The sequence below is a fragment of the Acipenser ruthenus genome, unplaced genomic scaffold (assembly GCF_902713425.1).
Source record: "Acipenser ruthenus unplaced genomic scaffold, fAciRut3.2 maternal haplotype, whole genome shotgun sequence".
NCBI lineage: Eukaryota > Metazoa > Chordata > Actinopteri > Acipenseriformes > Acipenseridae > Acipenser > Acipenser ruthenus.
The window spans coordinates 51532-75968 of record NW_026708301.1 but is presented as its reverse complement, the minus strand read 5'-3'; the positions used below and the strand labels follow the sequence as shown (position 1 = coordinate 75968).

The 24437-nt window shown below is 41.4% G+C and overlaps 5 protein-coding genes and 1 non-coding gene across 7 annotated transcripts; 4 read left to right on the top strand and 2 right to left on the bottom strand.

Moving 5' to 3' along the window:
• Positions 1-2282: 2282 nt before the first annotated feature.
• Positions 2283-6189, top strand: LOC131730563 (uncharacterized). 2 transcript variants are annotated; one of them, XM_059020710.1, is made up of 13 exons: positions 2283-2411; positions 2493-2554; positions 2643-2732; positions 3189-3316; positions 3394-3537; positions 3651-3731; positions 4391-4561; positions 4668-4764; positions 4860-5080; positions 5156-5306; positions 5401-5609; positions 5724-5841; positions 5918-6189. In XM_059020710.1, exons 1-13 carry the CDS (start codon positions 2386-2388, stop codon positions 6172-6174), a joined length of 1755 nt encoding a protein of 584 aa, XP_058876693.1. In that variant the 5' UTR covers positions 2283-2385; the 3' UTR covers positions 6175-6189. The 2 variants fall into 2 exon arrangements, with proteins under 2 accessions (XP_058876693.1, XP_058876694.1); XM_059020711.1 differs by having other exon boundaries at positions 5724-6057.
• Positions 6190-6199: 10 nt separating this feature from the next.
• On the top strand, positions 6200-8822 carry LOC131730564 (zona pellucida sperm-binding protein 2-like). Its single transcript, XM_059020712.1, has 9 exons — positions 6200-6310; positions 6435-6604; positions 7300-7352; positions 7427-7554; positions 7635-7824; positions 7913-8054; positions 8302-8395; positions 8491-8595; positions 8688-8822. The coding sequence occupies exons 1-9, from the start codon at positions 6256-6258 to the stop codon at positions 8795-8797; spliced, it is 1047 nt and encodes a 348-aa protein (XP_058876695.1). The 5' UTR covers positions 6200-6255; the 3' UTR covers positions 8798-8822.
• Positions 8823-16428: 7606 nt separating this feature from the next.
• LOC131730566 (small nucleolar RNA U3) lies at positions 16429-16633 on the top strand. The gene has a single exon (XR_009324102.1). It is a non-coding gene; the product is annotated as a small nucleolar RNA U3 (small nucleolar RNA).
• A 4081-nt stretch (positions 16634-20714) lies between these two features.
• LOC131730558 (histone H1-like) lies at positions 20715-21424 on the top strand. The gene has a single exon (XM_059020703.1). It carries the CDS (start codon positions 20747-20749, stop codon positions 21362-21364), a length of 618 nt encoding a protein of 205 aa, XP_058876686.1. The 5' UTR covers positions 20715-20746; the 3' UTR covers positions 21365-21424.
• A 971-nt stretch (positions 21425-22395) lies between these two features.
• On the bottom strand, positions 22396-22897 carry LOC131730559 (histone H3-like). Its single transcript, XM_059020704.1, has one exon. The coding sequence runs from the start codon at positions 22857-22859 to the stop codon at positions 22449-22451; it is 411 nt and encodes a 136-aa protein (XP_058876687.1). The 5' UTR covers positions 22860-22897; the 3' UTR covers positions 22396-22448.
• Positions 22898-23666: 769 nt separating this feature from the next.
• LOC131730560 (histone H2A-like) lies at positions 23667-24146 on the bottom strand. Its single transcript, XM_059020705.1, has one exon. It carries the CDS (start codon positions 24109-24111, stop codon positions 23728-23730), a length of 384 nt encoding a protein of 127 aa, XP_058876688.1. The 5' UTR covers positions 24112-24146; the 3' UTR covers positions 23667-23727.
• Positions 24147-24437: the final 291 nt, after the last annotated feature.

Genomic DNA, 24437 nt, shown 5'->3' with positions numbered 1-24437 from the left:
GGCGATACCAGCTTATAGATTACTTTGTATCAGTCAGGCTGAGTCTGCCATCAGCCTTTCTTCTAAACAAGGGTTCCATCTGAACCTGAAAAAAGAACATTTGTGACAAAATAGCAAGGTTGCAGTTAAACAAAAGACTTCAATTAAACAAATAGCCTAAACACAAAATAGTCACAATGGCCAAATAAAAGGTTTCTACACAAAACAACAAGAAATCAAAAAGGGGTTCACTGGGTGAAAACAAATAAACACTACTATACAATGACAAAAGGGACTTACTGTTGAAAAAGAGAGATTATTTTTTTTAAAAAGCATGGAGTATCCATGTTCACATTTTTTAAGTATTGCTTTCAAAACAAGATCATTTTTCAATGAAACTAAATTAGACTTAAAAACCTGAAGTTAAATACAGTACTATAACGTTCATGGATACATAATTAAAAATAAATGATAGAAAAACACAATGTATCCGATACTATCAATGTACAATGCACTATTCTGGTACTATAATGCAGTACCATCATGATAATATGATTGTCCTTTTTATTTCTAAGAAGTATCCTGGTATCTACAGTATAATGCAACACTACACCACGGTACTATATGGTACTATTTATTTTACCATGGTACGATTTCTGTTGTCCCGGATACAAGTATTACAGTAACATTATAACGGAGAAATGTATTAAATATAATTGCGCTTTGGATAAAACAGTCCCTCAAACAAGTTTCTAGCTGTTGTAAATATTACATTTTTTTAACACTCAGAACTGACACCTATTGTAAAAATGTCAATACGAACATATATTATTATTGCCATTTTTTTTAATTTTTGGTGACTATACGTACAGTACTAGTGACAATTAAAATAATACTGTAATAAAATTCTTCCCTTCAGATGATTGTATTTCGAAATAAACCAAAAGTCTTCACGATTCAATAATCTCCCGCCGTTGAGAACGCGCAGGATTCCTGGGAGTTCTACGAGATCTGATTGGATAATTCCGTCACTTCATTCGTGGTAGCTCTGCGAAATCTGATTGGCTCGCTCCTTGGTAGTGACACGGGCTATGATTGGTCAAAGCTACCAAGATATTCCCAAGATTGCAGATCGGGTGTGAGGGAGAGCTGGCCGGGCTGGGGAGCGCACAGAAATGCACAGCTGAACAGAACACCCCCCCCCCCTCAGACATGTGCTGTCTATTCACGGGAACACACCACTGAACCAGTTAGTTCAGATGATCGCTGGATACACTATAAACAATGTGACAATTTCACAAATAAACCCGTTTGTGTTCAAACCTATGAGAGGTGGAATGTAACAAAAATGTGAACTTCAAAAGCCAGAGCGTCAAACATCAACGACAAAGTTCAACATTTGAATTGAAATAACAGCTGTCAAATAGACAAAGCACAACACTCGAAGATAAAATGCCAAATTGAAAATGCTCAACACACTAATTGAATGAATTATACATAAAATAATGAATGTAATTAAGCTCAAAAATTGAAATGGGAACTTGAAATCTTAAATAAATTGATTACAATTCAAATTTCCAGCACGCCATCCGATTTGTGTTTAGTCTGTTCTAAATCAATTCTGCGCGTTGTATTTCAGGTTAAGCGCTGTGCTTTCCATTTGTCACTTGGTCATTCTATTCCCCGGGACTGCCCCTGTCATGGCAAATCTGACATGCGAAAGAGATGCTTTGCACTGTTTCTTAAATCAAGTGGCCTCAAATAAATTGTTTACATTAATGTCTGCTTAGCCTACCTATCAGTCTGGTGAAATTGTAAAAATGTGTAATTGACTTGTGGATGTTCACATCAGAACTCGAGCTGTCATTCTCGTCCCCTCACACTGGCGCAGGCAACACATCTGCCTGGATTCCTGCATGATATAAATGTGTTTCTTCATTTGCGCGGCCTGCTTTTTATTATTCATTGGGGTTTGTTTACTACATGCCTCCATAGCTGAGCCTTTAATCAGACAGTCCTTGTAGGTGACAGTCCAGTTTGATCTGCACGTACTTCTGCCAAACTTCAATTCAAAGTACAATCTTCTAAATGGGTTGTAATATAATTTAAAAAGTATTATTATTATTATTATTATTATTATTATTATTATTATTATTATTATTATTATTATTATTATTATTATTATTATTATTATCAGTTTTAATTAACGTACTGATTGCAAATTAGAGGACTAATATGAAAGAGGTGCGTGCATCAATTGCAGCTAATTAGATCCCATTAGCACCTGAACCTCTTTATAACCCCATTGCACTCTAAGGAACCCCAAACTCAGCTACTGACGGGTTTGTTTTTATTATTGTTTCTTTATAACGGTGAAAGTTCACGGTCGGGGCTGCCTTGGATTTAATGATGCCGTGTTGTCTTAGATTTGGGTAATTGTTGATCTTTTCTCTACTTTAGAAACGTTCATTTTATTGTGTGTTTCTCACTTGCGTTTTTTTTTTCCAATGCAGAATAACATTGCTATTAGCAGTGTTAGTCACAGAAGTTTGGACGCAAGTTTGTGCCCCTCTAGGTACGATAACGGTCGCTTCAGCACAACAGCTTTCAGCTTCCTGTTTATTTGCCGGTTGTGTGTTTTCAAGTATCGTTGTCTTCTACAGGCTCGGTGAGGACAGAATGTCAAGGGAGTGTTATGATGATGATGTTGGAGAAGTCTTTTGTTGGAAAGTATTTTCGCATCAATGTGATTGGTGAGTGATCATTTTTCTTGAATGGAAAGCTTTTGATGTACAAAGCCTGTTGACTCGTAATGTAATAACCTGAATTAAATACAGAGCACTCCTGCGCTGTATGACAGCAACCAGGCTTTGTTTTTTTTAGGATGCAGGGTATGAAAGGCTCTTGCCTTAGTTTTAGAAGCATGTTGCTGATCTCACTAAGTAGACCTGTGCTGCTACAGCCTTAGTCAGATTTGTTGACTGCAAGTGTGCAGAAATAGACATCATTTACACTAAACCCACTGTTCCAAATGGGCGTATAATTCTACTTGTATGAATCGTTTTTATAAAATTGCATTTAGTAGATGGAATAGTTATGACAATTTCAATAAGTAGATGGAACGGGGCGGTCGGGGTGTTCACTTTGTTATATCTCTACCTTGCTTGATCACGTGTACAGTTTAAGGCCAACTGAATTTTTTCCCATAGACAATAAGGGGGTGCTTGTATCCCTCTCTCCAAGACTGGCTGCACAGTGTGGATATAGCTTAACCGTTGACTTCTTGGGAAATGCCAAGTTCCTTGCTTCTGTGCTGAGCTGCTTTGTTCAGAACACAGTGAGTCATCATTTTATTTCTTGTAAACCTGTTTCTAATGGTGACATGCTGGGACTAACTTTAGCCTTTGTTTCCAGAATGAGACGTACAAGCTGACAGTACAAATCAGTGTCTTCTCAAACAGTGCTATGACTTCAGCTTCCTCCTATGTTCAGAGCATGACATGCCACTATTCTCCATGGGCGGAGAGGGAGATTCTGTGTGAAAGAAACTACATGGAGGTAAGGGCTGTCGGGATGTGATAATGCTGTTCAGTATAACTTGTTGGGTTGTGTGGGTATTTAATTGTCACTGCAGAAGTACTTCACTCATGACTAATGTGAATTCTCTTTAGGTTTCTGTGAGAAGAGGGGTGCCACTCATTGAGCCAAACTTTGTTCAAGATGATCCTGATTGGTCCCTTGCGTACCCAGAGGTAGAATCATGTGACTTTGCATTTTCTTCATTCATGTCCCCTTGGTCTTGCCTATTGAAGTTTACTCTACTGTCTCGTCTAGAGGAAGCAAAATCTAACGGCCCCCTTAACTTTAACCTGTCTCCCAAGAGGGTGGCCATATTGGAATTGTGTGACATTTAAGGCATTGGCTTTGCATACATGTATTCTGTGATTGCTTTGATAGAAATTGATTGGAGAAATTAACCCTTTCTTGTTGGTGTAAGCCTTGTATTTCAACCACTGAGGTAGTGGCTTCATATGTGCAGGGTTATAAACCCTTCATGCTAAATGTGTCCTGATTTACCTTTTTGAGGACTGCTGCATAGGTGCAATTTCAGGTATTGTCCTAAAGTTTGGTACACTGATGCAGTACAAATGAATGGCTGTAAACTCTGCCTGTATCGGATCCAGACAACATGTTTTCACATAGGCTTTTGTACGCAGTTGTATTTGAGGATTTACTTTGTTCTATTAGAGATGCCCGGTGAACATAGAACAGTTTGAGTGATACATTGTTAAACTTTCACCTTTCAGTTTTAGTTCCTGTTTATTAAACAAGCCATTTGTGACAAATCCTTTAGACTGGGGATGCTTTGTGTTCAAACTCCTTATTCTAATGAGGTTTTTTTCTTTGCTAGGCAACTGCTGCTGACAACAGCATCTGGAAAATTGTGTTCCATCTCTCAGCAAATAGAAAGACAACTATGACTGTTGCTCAGGCCATGACAAATGGCTATGGCATAAACACTACACCAACTCGAATTCTGGTTAGAGCTGCATACAACTCCACAGAAAGCCAGCCTCAGGTGGTAAGTAGTCTAGGCTTCATTGTTGTCTAGTACAGTATATCCAGACTATGAAGGTAGATTTAATCTTGCTTTTGTTTTAGTAAAAGTTCCCCCTCCCCTCCAACAGATCCAAACTGTACCAATGGCTGTGCTAAGATCAACCACCTTTTATAAGCAAAGATGGATGGTCATGATGGTGGACACTGCAGTTACATGTCCTACTGGTGAGTAAGTTTATGGAGGGCAACGGTGCTCAAGAACTATTCTAGGTTTAAGTATGAATTTTCTATACCAAGTCTATGGTGTTCTTTTCTGTCAGATGGAACAGCCTTCACAGAACAGATGATTACATGGAATGTTCCCCGTGTTCTGCCTCCTCTTGTTCCGACACCACAAATTACTACCCTTGATGTCCAAATGGGAGTTGATGGCCGCAAGCTTGACCCTGCAACGATTCATAGTAGAGATTATAAACTGGATGTCAGTCCCCAGCTAATCGCTGTAAAAATTCCTGTGGGAGCTGTTGGTGGATATTACAAGGTATGTAGAAGTTCAACATCTTCTAAATCCTTCTCATTTTAAAGCTTTCTTCCTAAGATGCTTCTGTGCTTTCAGAGCCATGTATTGGACAACACCTATGTGATCTCTTACTCTATTGAACCAATGCTGGAGCATACCTGGCAAGATGGGCCTGAGAAGACCAAGTACACAGTACTTCATCCAATAACCACTCCTTTCATGCCTCGGCCACCAGTTGTCACAAACCGTATGTAGAACCGGTCCACATGCAGTAAATCAAAGGGATTTGTTGCAGTGCTCCACTTCATATCCTTCATTTTAACTGCATGTTTTAATTTCAGACACTGTTCCTAAAGCCAGAGTGTTCAATGTGACCCTGGGGACATTCCTGCCTGATGTGGAGCTGGTCAAAATTATAGTTGGACCAGAGACGTTAACTGTGCCAGAAGCCAACCTAAAAGGTTATAATGTCCAGGAGCATGTCTTTCCCAATGGATCCAAGACCTACACTCTCCAGGTGCCATTTGAGGACCCCAATGTGAAGCAAAAGGTAACATCCCACCTGTTAAACCATCCTATTGCCCTTTGAAAACACTTGCTTCCTGTGGACGTTTTGCTTGCTGTTTGACTTTGGGTTTAATACTACAAACCCTTTCTCTTTCAGGTAACTCCTCCAGACACCAGAACCTACATTCTGCCCCTGACCTACTTGCTGAAAATAGTGCCAGAGAATACACCCTTTACTCATCCTGCTGTAGTCGAAGCCATTCTCAAAGACATCAGTAAGTGCCTGACTGTGGTCTACAACTACCTTTTTCTAACCAATCCAGTCCATTGCCGTGACAATTCCTCTTGCAGTTCCACCTACAGTAACTGGCTACTGTGATGGTGCTGCATTCTATACCATGGTAACATATGGCAACATGGGTCGCAACTGGATTCCTTTTGTGGCCTCAAGAGAACTTGGTGGAAGTCTGCTTGCCCTGTACAAGTATAATGCCAACTCTACCAATTTCTGGATGACTGTCCCATACAATTCAGTTGATGCCACATATGAAGTAAGTGATGGAACTTTAAAATGTGTGTTAGCTGTTTTGGGTTCAACACATTACTGACCTGATGTATTGTCTCTGTAGGTGATCAGTTCTTCAGGCATCAGAAGCAGGCTTGACTTGACCTTGAAGGATATTGGGACCATGGTTGTGGTGGCTGACTTCTCCCTGTCCTGCAGTTTCCCTACAAAGATGATTGGTAACTCTCCTGCGAACAAAGCATTCTTTAGAATAGCTGCTTTTGAGATTGGAAAAAGGCTGCATGAAGTGGTATTGAAGCTATAATCTGTTTCCTTAACCTGGTTCCAAATGCTGTGTTTCAGATTGCTTCACCAATGGAACTATGGCAGCTCTTGCTGTGAAAGTGGAATCTGTCCCCAGCTTGTCTCCAAGTCAACTAACTCTGAGGGATCCAAGTTGCCGGCCTCTTCAGTCTGATGCTATCAATGCGGTTTTCTACTTCAATGTCAACTCCTGTGGCACAACTAGAAGGGTTAGTATTGACACATTTAAAACCATATTATGAGGAGGTTCAACATATTGACAAGGTGGCCCCAACACCCCTGGATCAGTCTGGGGAGCCATGGTGACCTGTGTTTCTATCCGCTGAATTACTTGCATGAATTGTGGACATCTGAAGGATGCCACCTTTGTATTGAACTGCTTGTCCAGTTGACAAAGGCGTTGTGACACATGACTCTTGGTTATGGCATTGCATGTGCTGCCTAGAGACCTTTGGGTCAATAGCGGTGAACTGGAAAGAGCGTACTTACTGGGGATGATCCCGTGGTGAGGCCGGGACTAAACTAATACATGAGTTGATACCAACTGCAGCTCAAGAGTCACCAGCTGTGTATTCAAATGTGTATTTGCAACAAATCCAAAATAACTGCTGTTGCCCTCCTAGAGTTTACTAAAACAATACCATATTAGTCTAGCAGTTTCTGTAGACAGGCTTGAGGTATCATACTAACTGTAACAATCATGAGGTCCCGAAAAAGTGTTCAATTATGAAATTGCAATATTCATAACCAACGCTTTTTATTTTTAAATTGTGAAATTGGTACTAGGTTAGTACACAGCTGGGGATGATCCAGAGTACCATATTAGCTAGTCTGCAACTTGGTATGCAGCTCCATACTAAATCTACAAGTTCATTGCAACCTGGGTCTTTGATTTCTCTTTCAGTTTGACAACAACCTCCTGACTTATGAGAATGAAGTGCTGTTCACATCTTACCGGTAAGGATTGCAATCAAAGTGAGTATCCTTGTGGTTGATGCTGAAACTCTGCTAACCCCATCTCTTCTTTCCAGGTTGAGAGTTGCCTGTCACTATCTGGTCAATGACAGCAAGGTAGTACAGTTCTTGTACCAGAATAATCCTGCACCTGTAGTCCAGCCTGGCTTGGGTGACCTTGCGGTCATCATGCAGCTTGCATTGGGTAGGACTTGGCAATTGAAATAATATAGATGCTCTAGTAGCGTGTTTCCACCTATAAAATTCTCCCTTGCATCTCTGCAGATTCAACCTACAACGACTTCTATGGAGCTCAGGATTACCCTGTTGTGAAGTACTTGCGAACACCCTTGTATTTTGAGGTAGAGCTCCTGTACAGCAGGGATTCACAGGTTGAATTGTTTTTGGAGAACTGCTGGGCAACCTATTCTGCTGACAGGAATAGCTCTCCAAAGTGGGATGTTGTTGTGGACAGGTAAGATGCTGGAATATGATATTGCTGCTACAAAACCTATGAATTGGAGTTGTGGCTGATGTGCTCCTGACCTACTTTCTCTTTCTAGCTGTGAGAACTCTGCAGATGAGTACTTGACCATCTTTCACCCAGTCTCCAGCAATGCAAGAGTGCTGTTCCCTTCCCATCTGAAGAGGTTTGAAGTGAAAATGTTTTCCTTCACAAGCGGCCGGGATGCACTGAAAGGACAGGTAAAGTGGAGTGTTGATATGGGGATCTTATACCACAATGCTTGGTTTGGATTGCTTTGCAAGCAGCAAATGGTCACTGTGCTCACATCTTTAGTGAGTTGGAATGAAAACCTATAACTGCACATTTGCAAGAAACACTTACTATGATGCAATATATTTGTTTTTCAATTCAGTAATCCTCATTGGATGATGGTCCTGCCTGATCTATTGATGCTTGTTTTACTTGACAAGGTGTGCTGTCTTTCAGATTTACTTCCACTGCAGTGTTGTGATATGTGATTCAAACCGGCCATCAGACAGCCTCTGTAGCAGACGGTGCATTCCAGGGAAACAGAGGCTTGGTAAGAGCTCTGCTTGAGAGGGGGGGGGGGGGGGGATGACATTTTGCATGCATTTTTGTCCATTTGTTTTGATGGACTCCTAATTCCTCCTGTAGGTCGCAGTGCTGAAGGGATGGATGGTGGTGCAGTAAAGGCATTGGTGTCTTCTGGCCCAATTGAGCTGAAGAGAGATGGATCCCTTCACTTTATGCCTAGAAGCGGTAATATGCATGATGTGAACACAATTGCAGTTCAAGTGAAATATATAACTATCTCTTTATATTCCACTAACTATTTCTTTCTTCTCTTGCAGGCCAATTCAATGTGTGGTCCCTTCTGGGAGCTGCAATGGGTGTGTGTCCAGTGGTTGTCTTTGTAGCTGGAGTTGTATATTTTTGGAAAATGCCCAAACGTGTGTATTGATAAATAAAAATCTTGCTTTTAAAGACTTTTTTGGATTGTGTGTTGTTTTTATTTTTTTGGTGGGTGCTTGACTAATTCTACATAGATTATATATTGGTGAGTGTCGGAATGGCCATGTTAATGGGATTCTCTCCTCTTACTGCATTGAATGCTTTGCTTGTTTCCTGATCAGGCCATTCTCAATATGGTGTGTTATTCAAGGACCCTTCATTAATTCACTGAGTGAACCTGGGGGCAAAGACTTTCCTTCTCCATTGAGTTGTAACCCTCTTTTTATGTTCCTTTTTGCTTTGACATGCTGCTTTCAGTATGCAAGTTTAGGGTGAAATTATCAACACTCCTTTATATATGTATATATATATATATATATATAAACCTTGTTCTAGCATCACAAAAAGTGTGTAGATTTATATGGTCTGATTGCTTGGTTTTTTTTTTTTTGTTATGAATACAAGTTTGTATTCATTTTGTTCACTGAGATTAATACGTCTTTTACTGAAAGTGGTCCCTGGTGAGAGCTCCAAGTAAGGTATTAGTTTAACTTCTTCAGTTTTAACACTATAGAAATGAGGTTGTGTTTTTTTTTGTTTGTTTTTTTTAAGTAATTTGAGTTACTGGTTAAACAAACCACTACTTGGCAACATGTTCTCTTCATGTTTGTTTTGACTGTGGTTTATATTGTCTGTTACTGGATAAACTCATTTTACGAAACACGTTCCGTAACAAACCGGTACACCCGATGCGGGGAATCTTTTGATCCGCGCACCAGTCTGAACCAGAAGTTCCATTCTTTGAGCTTTAACATATCTATGAGAGAGCTGAGATATTGGAACTGAATTCACTACACCCGCTGGCAACCCCTTGTGTAATGTGTTTATACTATATAGAGGACACTGAGTTTGATGCAAAACTCGAGCAGCCACATTCATATTATTAAACCTGCTATCAGACTCTCCGGCGCCATCACTCTGAGTGCTCTTTGAAACAGACTGGGTTTGTATTTATATTCATGTTGGGTTAATCAGAGATGATTATCGGCGGCCCGTCTGTAGTACTACCGGAGATTTTAATTGCACAGTTTGTACCGCTCTGTGCAGCGCCGTACCGTTTGTAACACGGTACGTGAACTGCATTCTGCTAAACAAAACATCACAGCAGCAGCAGCAGCGCCATCTACTGGACAAAACCCAGACATACACGTTGAAACAATGATCCACTTCAATATCTACAAAGCCTAAACAAGAAACTATTAGCAAAGCCCCGAAAAAGAAAATATTATACAAAACAGTTTAAAATCAAATATTTAATTGTTAATCTAACCATTTTTAGTTACTGTAGAACTACTTCTCTCAGTGAATTATTAAAATAAGGTTTAAAGTCTTCATTTGTCAACAACACCACACTCCTAGACCCATTTAATAATAGCAATAATACACTCCAGGGTCTGTGTGTTATCATGAGATATATCACCACTTCCTGGGCGGTTCAAGAACTCGACTTCGTCTAGTGTCTCCCAACGCACCCAAGGCATGGTGATATTACCTCATGATAACACACACACCCTGTCGTGTATTACTGCTTCATTAATGTAGTCATTAGGTTTATATGTCACATTCCTTTGTTGTCAATGTATTGATTTAGATATTCGGGTTGGATACCTCGGAAGCCAGCGGAACTCCAGCGTTTCTCCGACAACCACTGATAACCCCTCCCGTGATGATCGACGCTGCCATGACAACCCATGACATCACCCGCACACGTTAGAACACGTCGAGTCATTTTTTGTAGCACAGTATTAACGTGTTATTGTTTTCACAAAATAACATCAATAAGATTATCAGATCACCTGCTAGTGTGTACTAAACAAAACCTCAAATATCAGTGAATTGATACAGAGACAAGCCGTGGCACCAGCAAGAGGTTAAAATGAAATTAATAAATAAATTACGACATGAAACAGAAATACATGTGGGTGTATTTTAATCAAAAATCCATGATCCATAATTCTGATTATAATCCCACAGCTAATTATTTACAAATTATCAATTTCTATGTTTCTCTGAGTGCTAATGTGGTGTACATATTAATGGATTTTAGAAATCATCTATACTAGTCTGCCCCTCAAACAGTTTTAAATATAATTTAGATTTAAATGGCAGGTAGTATATCAATCAATTTCTAAAACAGGTCGCATTTTGTAATTTAAATAGGCCTACGTATGAGCTACCAAAACATATTTTTGTTTCATGTCGTTATTAATGTATTTACTTATTTATCTGGTTAAACTTGAATCCAGCCTTACATTTTAACTTCTTGAAGTTACCACAGCATGTCTGTGTATGAATTACTGAAGAGTAATATTTGTGATTTGATTACTCTAGCAGATGAACTGATAATGTATGGGTGTTATTTTGTGAAAACAAGACAATATTAAAAAAGAAATACTACAACATTAAATAAATAAATAAATTATACACCAAACTGTAGAACATTTGTTTAGTCTTAATATCATAACAAATATGCATATTATAAATATGCACTTCTTTTAATTTGTTGGAAAACGGTCTGGAACTGAAGTAAAGTATATTTTTTTTAATACTGTGCTATTTGAGTATTTAAAATATGGTTATCTTCAAAATTAAAATGCCAGCAACTGTGTGTTAATTTAACGAAGCGCCTAACGCCGCTCGGAACGTTCGCATTTTTAAATCCTAACGGTCTCTGCTCAGCTGAGTGGAATGTTCACGAGCCGGTTGCCTAGCAGCGTCTCCCCCTCCTTCTCTGCCCCGCCCTCTCGCCCTCTCTCGTTGCTCCAGCTAGGAGTTCAAATTTATCTTCATTATTAGCGCAACTCTTTACTAACTTTTACAAATTAGCTTATTGGAGGCTTCGTGTTTTCAAGATGGTTCTGGTGCAGTCCGGGCAGACTGACTGGAGCATCATTACAGTATAGCACACTGCTCTTTTTAATGCTAAATATGTATCTGGTATTCTAAGTATTATCTACAATTAATAATTCAGCTATATTCATATTCAGAATGTAATACAGTATTAAGACAGGCTCCAGTATTATAAATAAATAAACACGCTTTAAGAGAAACAGCAGTGATGTTTATTGTCCATTCACATACATTCTCTATATGTTTCTACATTGTGGTTGCACAGGGACAAGGGTCTCAGTGATGTTTAAAAAAAATACTAGAGCCTACAATTAACCAATATAGAAAGGAAGGGGGGAGAAATGTATTGCCTGTGTGCAGTACCTTACACTTTTCTCTATTAAATGTCATTTGCCATGTGTCTGTCCAGTTCTGAATGCTGTCTAGATCATTTTGAATGACCTTTGCTGCTGCATCCAGGGCGACTTATAGTCGTAAACCAAAATACATTTCAAGAATCACAGTACAGTATTAATACAATTAAGAGCAAGATAAATACAATGACTTTGGTTCAAGCAAGTACAAGTATGACAAAATACAATTCAATAACGAAGCAGATAACAGTGTCAGTGATAGTTACATCAGGATATAATTAAATACAAAATACTATAGTTTAAATAACACTTGACAGATTAGAGTACTCTCAAGTACAGGATTAGATGTAGTAAAATAGGGGGCAGATAAGAGCAAGTAAAGCACATTTAAGGAAGAGTGATAAGTGTCCAGAGGGAAAAACAGAGGAGTTCTACAGGTGCTGTCTGAAGAGGTGAGTCTTGAGGAGGCACCGGAAGGTGGTCAGGGACTGGGCAGTCCTGACATCTGTAGGAAGGTCATTCCACCACTGCAGGGCGAGGGTGGAGAAGGAGCGAGTTATGGAGGCAGGGGAGTGTAGAGGAGGTAGAGCCAGTCATCTAGTGCAGGAGGAGCGGAGAGGTCGAGTGGAGGTGTAGGGAGAGATGAGGGTCTGGAGGTAGCTGGGTGCAGTCTGGTCAAGGCATCTGTAGGCTAGTACAAGAGTCTTGAACTGGATGCGAGCGGTGATTGGGAGCCACTGGAGTGAGCGGAGCAGTGGGGTTGCGTAGGAGAAGCGAGGCAGAGAGAACACCAGGTGAGCAGCAGAGTTTTGGATGAGCTGGAGCGGACAGGTGGCGGACGCAGGGAGGCCAGCCAGGAGGGAGTTGCAGTAGTCTAGACGGGAGAGTACCAGGGCCTGGACCAGGAGCTGGGTGGCGTAGTTGGTGAGGAAGGGTCGGATTCTTCATATGTTGCTCAGGAAGAATCGGCAAGTGAGTGTCTGTGGCAATGTGCCCTGCCCCTGTGTGCATTTGTGTGTTATATGTTGTATGTTGCATGCGTGTGTTAATGTTGGTGTATAGTCATTGGTACACGAGATATAAACGGGTCTGTGTTTCACGTGTGATTTTAAAAGGTAGATTTGTATTTAGGCACGAGGAGGGCACAAATCACTTCACGTGCTGGTTAAATGTAATATGTGAGCACGGGGTTGCACAGAATTAATTCACGTGCTGGGATTCAAGTGAAAAATTAATTAGTAATTCAATCCCAGCACAACAGTATATATAGAGACACGTACCATTCACTCAGGGTTGGGTGTTCGAGAGTGGAGAACGGGTGAGAGAGAGAAGGAGAATAACTTTAAAATATCAATTGCTATTACGTGCTGGTAGGACCAGCACAATACTTGTTTATTTAAAACTCACCGTGTTTGTTTGTGTGTCTGTCCGTGCACTGTATAGTCCGTTTTGTTTGTCTCTTTATTTTGGCGTGAAGTGCCTTGTCCTGTTTTGTGTTCAAACCTTTTATTACTTGGTAAGTGCAGTTGGAGAGTTAGGGGAGAACCAGGCCAGAACAGTGCCAGAGATTCCCAGGTCAGCGAGAGAGGATAGTAGAATTGAGTGATCGACAGTGTCAAAGGCAGCAGAGAGGTCGAGGAGAATTAGGACAGAAGACAGAGAGGCAGCTAAGGCAGAGTTTAGTGAGTTGGTGACAGACAGGAGGGCGGTTTCAGTGGAGTGAGCAGAGCGGAAGCCAGATTGGAGAGGGTTGAGCAGAGAGTGGCTGGACAGGAAAGCAGAGAGCTGGCGGTGTACAGCCCGCTCGAGGGTTTTGGAGAGGAAGGGTAGGAGGGAGACAGGATGGTAGCTCTGGAGGGAGGTGGGGTCGAGGGTGTTTTTTAAGGAGGGGAGTGATAGGGGGTTGTTTGAAGGCAAGTGAGGAGAGGTTGGAGTGGACCGAAAAGAGTAAGGAGGGTGAGAGGAGAATACCAGTCCCACCTCCCTGTCCAGGGAGACGCGGGGTATGGGACAGGACGTAGAGAGAGGACAGGGCAGCAGGAGTTACAGTGTTATCAGGGGACAGCCAGGTTTCAGTGAGAGCAAGGAAATCGAGAGAGAGGTGGGAGGCAAAGGCAGAGATGAAATCAGCTTTGTTAGCAGAAGAGTGACAGTTCCAGAGTGCACCAGAGAGTGTGCGGGAGGGGGGAGAGGCAGCGGGATGAGGTTAGAGGGGTTGGAGGAGCAGCAGTGGAGAGAGGGCAGAGGACGAGGACGAGAGGACAGAACAGGGAATTGAGAGACAGTCATAGCAGGACAGGTAAGACAAATAGGCACAGTGGGAGCGGTGCGGTGGAGGGTACAGACCTGACTAGTAGATGGCATCATCCAGAGCGCTGTTAGGTTAGGATCTATTCGAACAGCGTCTCGAGGCAGGCCTCCCCTCGCTGGACTCCCACAGCTAGACTCCCGGCTCTTTTGTTGAGGCTCTTCTGTTTGCTGGCGCTTCGTGCTGGCCACGGAAATAGCCTTCCTGATTAATATAACAGCTGGGTGGGAAAAGAACAGCTAAACAGTGTGGAAACCAAACAAATAGCAAATCAACTTCTAAAATGGTATTGAGTGCTGACAAGAGTTTGGTATCAGCTGTTGATTTCCTTGAAACAATCTTTTATAGTAAAGTAAACACATTTATTCATTTTAAAAATAAGTAAAAATCAAACTGTCAGAAGTGGGATTTAAACCCACATCTCCATTTGGATATCAGAACACACAATTCTTTGGAAACACAGAGTTCTTGAGTCTGACGCCTTAGACAACTCGGCCATTACAGTAAAAATCTGCATTATTTATTTCAGCACAGACTAGGGTTGTCTATTGTATCAAGGCCCGATTGGGTTTATTACGCACATACCAACTGTTGCTCCATGAAAGATGTAATGACAATTGTAAAAAAAGAAACGGATTGAAGCCAACCCAAAAAAGTAAGATTATTTATTTCAGTATCGTTATAGCTATAAACGATGCATGCATTTTACAATAGCAATTGCTACTTGACAATGACCAATAAGTAATTTTGTTGCAATACTGTATACAATGTGAACAGAATCAGACATTGCTCCGTTGCCTCGAAGAAACATCTTCAATTTGTATTTAAAAAGGATGCACAGCATGGAGCTCGAACCCACGACCCTGAGATTAAGAGTCTCATGCTTTACCGACTGAGCTAGCCGGGCTGACTTTCACTGTAACCAACTGAGCTATTAATTTGTCATCTTATTTGAGAAAATACTTAACGACAGAACCAAAGATTCCAAATATAATCCACTGGACGTCACCAGAAACAGCTTTGATGAGACAAAGTCGTATGACACGAACCCTAAGAATGTTATTCCAGATTCATTGTCGCTTAGAAACAAGAGGATTTAAAATGTGAGTGTATGTGAATAGAGTCAAATACATTTGCATCATTCTGTATATATATATATATATATATATATATATATATATATATATATATATATATATATATATATATATATATATATTTCAAGTAACTGTAGATTTATTATCATAATGAAAACACATTACACACTTTAGTTCTGTAACAAAATGACAATAACAAAGACGTTCCCTTACCGGGAGTCGATACCGGGCCGCCTGGGTGTTAACCAGGAATCCTAACCACTAGACCATATAGGAAGCTATGTAGCAAAATCATGGACATAGAACAATAGTTAGTATACAGTACAATGATTGGTAAAAGGGAACCACAAAAACATATTTAATTACAGACACGTTAAAAATGAAAGCAAACTTCAAACCATTTATATTTATTATCAATTAACACAAACACTTCAATTGCTAAAAAAAATCTCCCTTTGTGCTTCTCGGAAGGCATACGATGGAGGGCGCACTGCAGTTTTCAGTCGGGGGAATATTACAAATTAGGAGACTGTGCTTTAAAATACACATGTAGGGCGGGCGTCTCTGTTACAAAGAATTGTTACACTTTGTATTTATCTCCATAATGTGTTGGGACTAAATACGCAGATACATTAAAACTATTTGGAGAATGTGGGCATCGATCCCGCTACTTCTCGCTAAGCGAGCGCTCTATCATTTGAGCTAATTCCCCTTGAATGGGGCCACTGATTCTCATAGGCTACATCACAGATTGATATGAATTCAGATTGTCCTATAGATTTTTTTTTTTTTATTGGCAATGCAAAAATGCCAAAACTTGCTTTTGTATCTCATGACAAACTTAAGGTATGCTTTAGACTTGGCTGTCTCAAGTTAGTTTGTATTGTTAATGGAACACCTCGTTGTTGCCCAGTCATTGTATCATATGAAGTAGAGCTTGCCAGCTGGGGGCGACGGTCTGCCAATAAAAGAGAAGACTATATTTGCAAGGATCATTTCTAGAGTGAAACATGTTTTGAAGGGATTGGTCTCGGTATCCACCAGGAGGAATGGGAGTGTTTTCTTCTCAGCACCAAGCTGACAATGAGTGTTGTTTTTGGGCACCTGCTCGCTGCTAGTGATGACACTTCAATCTTCAATCGGGGGTTGTTGAAGGAAGGGGACACATTTTGAGTGCGTATCTCATACTGGTAGAAACGCAGAAAATCAGAAACCATCAAGCCTACAATTGTTCAGTTGTTTAAATAAATAAGCAAATTTCAAATTGATCAATGCTAATGTTAAAACAATTTAAGATCACTTTAAATAGGCCTTGACTGATATAAAAAATATAGTAATGTGATTTGCACTACGCAGGACTAGATGAGCTTAAATAAAGACATTACATTTGAAAATAACCTGTGCTTATCCCCACTTACAAGGAGGAGTGGCATCTGTTTCTTTATTAATGAACCAAAGATAAAGACGTTACAAATGAGAGAAGAGTGCCATCTAGTGGAGAAAGAAAAAGCACAATGTACGTTCTGCAGTATAGCCTATGGGAGTTCTGTTACAGGCGAATCTCTCCATCTCCATATTGATCCAGGTCCATTTCGTTGTTCGAGGTGATCTTGGTGCAAACAGAACGAAGATCACGTGTCGTGTCATTGAGATCTCTCTATCTCACTTAAACAGACGGCTGCGTTTCTCAAGATGCTCCAGCAAGCGCTGCTGCTTGCAAATGGAGAGCATGTAAACAAACTGGACAACTAAACTTAAAAGTAACAATTGTAAGTCGCCCTGGATAAGGGCGTCTGCTAAGAAATAAATAATAATAATAATAATAATAATAATAATAATAATAATAACAACAACTAACATTATCAATCAGTTATTTTTTTTAAATCAAGGTTTATAAATACAGATAGTTGGGCGGTGTATTTCACTGGGTTAATAAAAAACAAACATAATATATGAATGTAAACAATGAAATTTAAACCTGCCTCGGTTCTACTCTCAATTTAGAACAATGCACAACCAAACCTTTGAATTGCAAAGTACAACAGAATGCATGCCAGTGGAGGCAGCGATATACATGAAATAAATGAGATACCAACAAAAACATATTGTTCAATAATTAAGAACGCTTATTATAACTCAAATGTAATGTTTCTTGTAATATTCGCAGTTTTGTCGCCATATTCAATTTTTCCCGCCGAAATTAAACAGATTCGAATCGATTTTTACAAGAAAAATAAAATTCATAAAACCCGAAAAACATTTAAATTTATGAAACTAAAACTACATGTATTCCCAATTAAATACGTAAGTCTCCTTACCTTAAACATTTCCATTTTAAAATGTGCAGAGAACTGAAATGAGAATTGTACTCTTTTTGCGGTATTTGGGTGGCTCTCAGAAGAGCCTTTGTGTTGTAAAGACGGAGCAGGGACGGTCTCGGTTTACTTGGAGCTGGTGTACTTGGTGACGGCCTTGGTGCCCTCAGACACGGCGTGCTTGGCCAGCTCTCCGGGCAGCAGGAGGCGCACGGCTGTCTGGATCTCCCGGGAAGTGATGGTGGAGCGCTTGTTGTAGTGAGCCAGGCGGCACGATTCGCCGGCGATGCGCTCGAAAATGTCGTTGACGAACGAGTTCATGATGCCCATCGCCTTGGAAGAGATGCCGGTGTCGGGGTGGACCTGCTTCAGCACTTTGTACACGTAGATCGCGTAGCTCTCCTTCCTGGTCTTTCTGCGCTTCTTCCCTCCCTTAGGCTGGGTCTTGGCAACAGCCTTCTTGGAGCCTTTCTTCGGCGCGGGTGCAGCTTTCGGTTCTGGCATTTTCCTTCTCTGATGCTTTTTGAAAGATGAATGAGTAACCAGCCCCCAGAGCCCCAGTATTTATACAGTATGTATGCAAATTATTACCAAACAACCCTTTAGAGTGAGAATATTGACCTGGTAACCTAGCAACGCCCCCGGTATACGGAGTACTTCGATGTGATTGGTTGTTCACTGGAAACGCAACAGAGGGGGTGGTGACTTTGCCGCGAGCTGAGATCTTTTTTTTTTCTCTCTCTCGAGTTCAGGTTTGAATTCGGCGCCTTTTTTTCTTGAGCGGTTAGTTTAGGTCTTTTGTTTTTCATTTATTAAATACATGAAGAACTCAGTAAACAGCAATACTGAAATCAACACCCGATGCGTCTTAAATATAGAAATATAAATAATCAAACCCACGCCACTTTGTGTGCTCATTAAACACGTTAAATGTAGAAACACACGATCAATGCTGATGCTTTTCGATTTCTTCCTCATCCCAGAGTCTCGATTGTTTCACAGCAGCTTGAATGGCGAAACTTCAACTCAAATTCAGAAAAGACGACATCGTGGAGCTCAAAGCTGAATCAGGATCTACTGCTTTTAATTTATTATACTGATTACAAAATGTAGTGAAAATAAAATTAGATAAGACTTTTTTTTTTTTTTTTTTTTAAGTGTTTTATTTCTTATCTGACTTTAATTCTGTACGGAATCGGATAAAACCGAGCTCGTATTTTCTCATTATTACTGAAAATGTTCACTTTTTAAAATACAATTCCATTCAATTAATTGATTTTATTGATTTATTAACTGAAATGCTTATTTTAATTTTATTTTTTTCTGGATTTGTGTCAAGAGTTAAAAATCCAACACTTAAGTTTAAGCCTAAAATACTCTCGTTACACAGCGTGAAATAGGTCTAAATAGCCATTTTAGAACAACAAAGAAAACACTGGGGAGATAACAGTATAAAACATTTAGAAAAATGTGATTTTATTCTTTTGAAGATTTTAGTGGTGTACTAAAATTTAGCTTGTTTCAGAATTGAAAACTCTTTAAATGAAAAGGTGGGCGGCTCTTAAAAGAGCCTTTGTGTTCGTGTCCTTGTGTCCAAATCTTTAACCCCCGAATCCGTACAGAGTGCGACCCTGGCGCTTCAGAGCGTACACCACATCCATAGCGGTGACGGTCTTTCTCTTGGCGTGCTCAGTGTAGGTGACGGCATCCCGGATCACATTCTCCAGGAAAACCTTCAGCACCCCGCGGGTCTCTTCATAGATCAGCCCGGAAATTCACTTCACTCCTCCGCGGCGAGCCAGGCGGCGGATAGCGGGCTTGGTGATGCCCTGGATGTTATCACGGAGCACTTTGCGATGCCGCTTGGCGCCTCCTTTGCCGAGTCCTTTACCACCTTTGCCTCTTCCAGACATGCTGTAGATCCGTATTATGAAAATAATACAATACTTGAAACGAGGGCTGAGGCTCTAATACATACACGCAGACCGGACCTGATTGAAAAAGAAGCCAGCAAAGAAGAGCGCGGAAACATTAGACCCGCCCACCACTGAGCCGTGTCTGTGAGCGCGTGTTAACCACCAAACTGCTGACTCGCATTCCCTGCATAGTGTTGCTGATTAACAACGCGAATGTGAATGAATTTATGGAAATGTCCTTTAACCTGATTCCAAATAAGTTTTTACACATTGTTTTCCAACATAATGGTTATGTATTTCTGCAGGCAAATACACAGTGGAAAAATAATCTTTTTTCCTCACCAGGAGGCAGAGGTGGCATTGCCTATGAAATACACTACTAATGAAATATTTAAACTACTCAGAGAATGCTGTGCTGATGCCAGGGTACTTACATTGTTGCAACAAGTGTGGGTCAGGGGTGAAGAGAAATACAATTCAACAAAGTAATTCTCCCAATCGATTACAAGGGGATGATCCAGCAGAACGTGATGCAGTGTATTAACCGCACCGCACATAAAGGTGATTAAATGTCCAGTTTTACAAACTTCACGCTTCAAACTTAAGTTGTGTTTGCCTAGCTTTCTCGTTTGTGAAACCAATCATACAGTTACTTTAAATAATACAATTGTCATCTTATATTCAAAAAAATCTAGCGAAGTACAGAGCGAGCAGTTTGGTTTCGCTGGAGGATAGTGCAGTTTTGGTCACCTCAATTAAAAATGCAGTAAAGGTCCTGGTTAAAGAATACGTTATATTGTAAACACAACCCTTCTGTTTTGATACCCCCGGTTGTTTGTGTACATTTGTTCCAATTTCACTGTCAAATTGTATATTTTGTGCTGCGTGAAAACACAAGACAGGACGTTTTCATAATGAATCTGTTGCCTGCGGGTAAGTTGAGTCTACACGGTTCTCATCGTGTGGATAAGTTCCGCTCTCCGCCTTCCTGCTCACATTCTGTGACACACAGAACAGTTTAGTATTAAGTTTGAGTTTTCTCCGTGTTGAAATATTAGAAATGGCAGAAATTGCTCCAGCACCAGCCGCTCCTGCTCCGGCTAAAGCTCTCAAGAAAAAGACCGCGGCAAAGCCCAAGAAATCGGGTCCCAGTGTGTCGGAGCTCATCGTCAAGGCTGTGTCTGCCTCCAAGGAGCGCAGCGGGCTGTCTGTGGCGGCGCTCAAGAAGATCCTGCAGGCCGGCGGCTACGATGTGGAGAAGAACAACTCCCTCGTCAATAGAGCCCTCAAGAGCCTGGTGACCAAGGAGACCCTGCTACAGACCAAGGGCACCGGCGCCTCGGGCTCCTTCAAGCTCAACAAAAAAGCAGCTGAAGCCAAGGAGAAGGCGGCCAAGAAGAAGGCAGCTCCAAAGAAACCAGCGGCAAAGAAAGCGGTTGTCAAGAAAACAACGAAAAAGGTTTCGGCAAAGAAAGCAGCGACACCCAAGAAGACGCCTACGAAAGCGAAGAAACCGAAAGCTGTAAAGAAGGCGCCCAAGAGCCCGAAGAAAGCGGCTGCCAAGCCTAAAAAGGTCGTGAAGAAGAGCCCGAAGAAAGCGAAGGCAGCGCCTAAACCTAAAAAGGTGACCAAGGCTGCCAAACCCGCAGCGAAGAAGGCGGCTCCTAAAAAGAAGTGATCAGTTAAAGCGACGATGCGACAGTGAACCCAAAGGCTCTTTTCAGAGCCAAAACATCTTTCTAAAAGAGCAGATTGTCCTTGTAAACACAAGGCGATGTGTGGAATGTGCTGCCGTGGAACGTGTTCCTCTTTCTCGGTGGAACAGCCCGGTCTCCTCGGCGAGCAGTCCAAGACGGTACAGCTGTGGACAAAGGTGTTGCATTATCTCGAATTCTATGATTGAAACACCTTTAAAATAATTAATAACCTCATTTAGATCTTTTATTTGACATGTAATCAAATAAACTACGAAATGATGTCGTAAAAGTATCAAAAGCCATAATGCAGTTGTACAGTATTTCGTGTTAGATTTGGAAACGTCACATTGTTCAATACTTTTATTTTTATTATTATTTCTTAGCAGACGCCCTTAACCAGGGCGACTTACAATTAAAATCTATCACATTGTACACATTATACATTAGATCAATGACAGCTGTATCTGCAATACTGGGAAACTGCAATAAACAGACTCGATTTACGATGGTCTGTACTGTACAGCGAGATTGTTTTTATGTATTTGACTCAATTTTATTAATGTTGCTATTTTACATATGATATAAATACTGGTTTGAACTTGTCGACTGAAAAAACATCACCAAGCACAAACCCCATCATCCCCACATCGCTGTCAGCCAAGATGCTAGAACAGAAACAGAACAAACTGATTCTGAGAAAAGACTCGAAGCTGTTCCTGATACACACCGAACAAGCTGAGCGAGTCCGAGCCGGTTCACCTCCCGGAATTCCGCCGATAATAAACGAGGCATTTTTTTATATCTGATATCAGATTTTTATTTTGGCCTAAAATGTAGCCTCTCTTTCCATCTAGATAGATTTGATGGTTTAAAAGAAACACAACGTTGGGAAGGAAAAGCGCTCTTAATATAATGTGAACATGTTCCAATTGCGAAACTTACACATATAACACTTACCGTGTAAACTACAGCTGTTTATTTAAAATTGGAATATAACACTTTCAGAGAAGTGGGTGGCTCTTAGAAGAGCCTTTGAGTTTCGCTGTATTTTAAGGGTTTTGCAGTTTAAGCGCGTTCTCCTCGGATTCGGCGGGCCAGCTGGATGTCTTTGGGCATGATGGTGACTCTCTTGGCGTGAATGGCACACAGGTAGGTGTCCTCAAAGAGCCCGACCAGGTAAGCCTCGCTAGCCTCCTGCAGCGCCATCACAGCGGAGCTCTGGAAGCGCAGGTCGGTCTTGAAATCCTGAGCGATTTCTCGGACGAGCCGCTGGAAGGGCAGTTTGCGGATCAACAACTCGGTGGATTTCTGATAGCGGCGGATTTCCCTCAGAGCCACAGTGCCAGGTCTGTAACGGTGAGGTTTCTTCACGCCGCCGGTAGCGGGGGCGCTCTTTCGAGCAGCCTTGGTAGCAAGCTGTTTCCTGGGCGCCTTTCCACCGGTGGACTTACGCGCAGTCTGCTTAGTTCTTGCCATTTTCAAACTATACTACACAGTATTAAAAAAAAACTGTAAATGGCACAAGCAGCCGATACCAGAGACTATATAGGAACTGAGCTACTCTGATAGGCTATGAGATCTGAAGGGCGGGTCTCTGTTCCTCATTGGCTATATTCCAGACTCTCAATGATTGATTGGAACATTTGAATTCTGCGCGCGCGCATTCTGTTAAGCAGTTATTGTTTCGGAGCTGTTGGCGCCTTTTTTAAATAAATACAGTATAGTCATTCAGGACAACATTGCTTATCCCCAGTATAAGAAATGCATTCCATTCAGATTAAGCAGTCTGGGTTCAAAATTGTAACGGAGAAACGCTCAACAATAGGCAAGCAATACTTATTTATGGCGAGAGAAAATACATAAACCAAGCATGTACCCTTAACACTAAAGAAAATAGACCAATTCAAAAACTATAATCAGACTGAAAACAAACAAACAAAAAACAAAACACGGAAAATACATATCCCCGCAATAAAACACAAACGCGGGAGGGGGTGGATTTCCAACTGGAAGCATGTTTCAAGGTAGCTCGATCGAAAACAAAGTAAAGCAGTCAATTGATATTGTATCAGATTGTCTCTTTGTAAAGAACGTGGCATTAATGTGGGAACGTGAGCTACACGCGCTGAGGCGAGGCGTGGGTTTGATATCGCTCCAAACAGACATGGCAGCGCTGCACTGCCACACACAAATACAAACTAACTATTTATTGCTTCAATTCTCACCAGTCGGTATTTTTCAGACAATAAAAATAAACCGATTCGATGCGCTTTTATAGAAAAGTGGGTGGCTCTTAAAAGAGCCTTTGGGGGTTTATAAGATGTAAAAGCGGCGTCCGAGTGATTTATTTCTTGGCTGGCTTCTCGGTTTTCTTGGGCAGCAGCACGGCCTGGATGTTGGGCAGCACTCCGCCCTGAGCGATGGTGACGCCTCCCATCAGCTTGTTGAGCTCCTCGTCGTTGCGGACAGCGAGCTGCAGGTGACGCGGGATGATTCTGGTTTTCTTGTTGTCCCGGGCGGCGTTCCCGGCCAGCTCCAGGATTTCAGCAGTCAGGTACTCGAGCACAGCGGCCAGATAGACCGGGGCTCCAGCGCCCACACGCTGGGCATAGTTTCCCTTCCGCAGTAGCCTGTGAACACGACCGACTGGGAACTGCAGTCCTGCCCTGGAGGAGCGAGTCTTTGCTTTAGCACGGGCTTTACCGCCAGTCTTTCCTCTTCCAGACATCTTCACTGTAGTTCAGAATATCACAACAATAAATGCGCGGCCGCTCTCCTGCTATTATACACACCGGCTCATTCGTGATTGGACAGAACGGTGCAATACTAGTTAGAATGTTAAAAGACGTCATAGTGGATGAGGGCGTGCAGAATCTTATTGCATGCCTCTGATTGGTTGTATCATTCCCTGCCCGCTGTTTCTGGTTTGGCGCTGTTCTGCTGCGGTTTGTCTTGTTTCCTCTTGGCGCACATTTTTAAATTGGAAGACAGCTGTAACAAAATGTAACCGTTTAGAAGTGTTTAAAACCACACTGCCCTACAGTCGTGTTTGAG

Bases quoted from the DNA above. Each gene is read 5' to 3' on its own strand.
- LOC131730559 (XM_059020704.1), bottom strand. From the start codon at position 22,859: ATGGCAAGAACTAAGCAGACTGCGCGTAAGTCCACCGGTGGAAAGGCG.
- LOC131730558 (XM_059020703.1), top strand. From the start codon at position 20,747: ATGGCAGAAATTGCTCCAGCACCAGCCGCTCCTGCTCCGGCTAAAGCT.
- LOC131730564 (XM_059020712.1), top strand. From the start codon at position 6,256: ATGGTTGTGGTGGCTGACTTCTCCCTGTCCTGCAGTTTCCCTACAAAG. The intron at 7,353-7,426 runs GTAAGGATTGCA...TCTTCTTTCCAG, and splicing joins GTGCTGTTCACATCTTACCG to GTTGAGAGTTGCCTGTCACT. The intron at 8,396-8,490 runs GTAAGAGCTCTG...TTCCTCCTGTAG, and splicing joins TCCAGGGAAACAGAGGCTTG to GTCGCAGTGCTGAAGGGATG.
- LOC131730563 (XM_059020710.1), top strand. From the start codon at position 2,386: ATGATGCCGTGTTGTCTTAGATTTGG. The intron at 4,765-4,859 runs GTGAGTAAGTTT...CTTTTCTGTCAG, and splicing joins TGCAGTTACATGTCCTACTG to ATGGAACAGCCTTCACAGAA. The intron at 5,842-5,917 runs GTAAGTGCCTGA...TTCCTCTTGCAG, and splicing joins AGCCATTCTCAAAGACATCA to TTCCACCTACAGTAACTGGC.
- LOC131730560 (XM_059020705.1), bottom strand. From the start codon at position 24,111: ATGTCTGGAAGAGGAAAGACTGGCGGTAAAGCCCGTGCTAAAGCAAAG.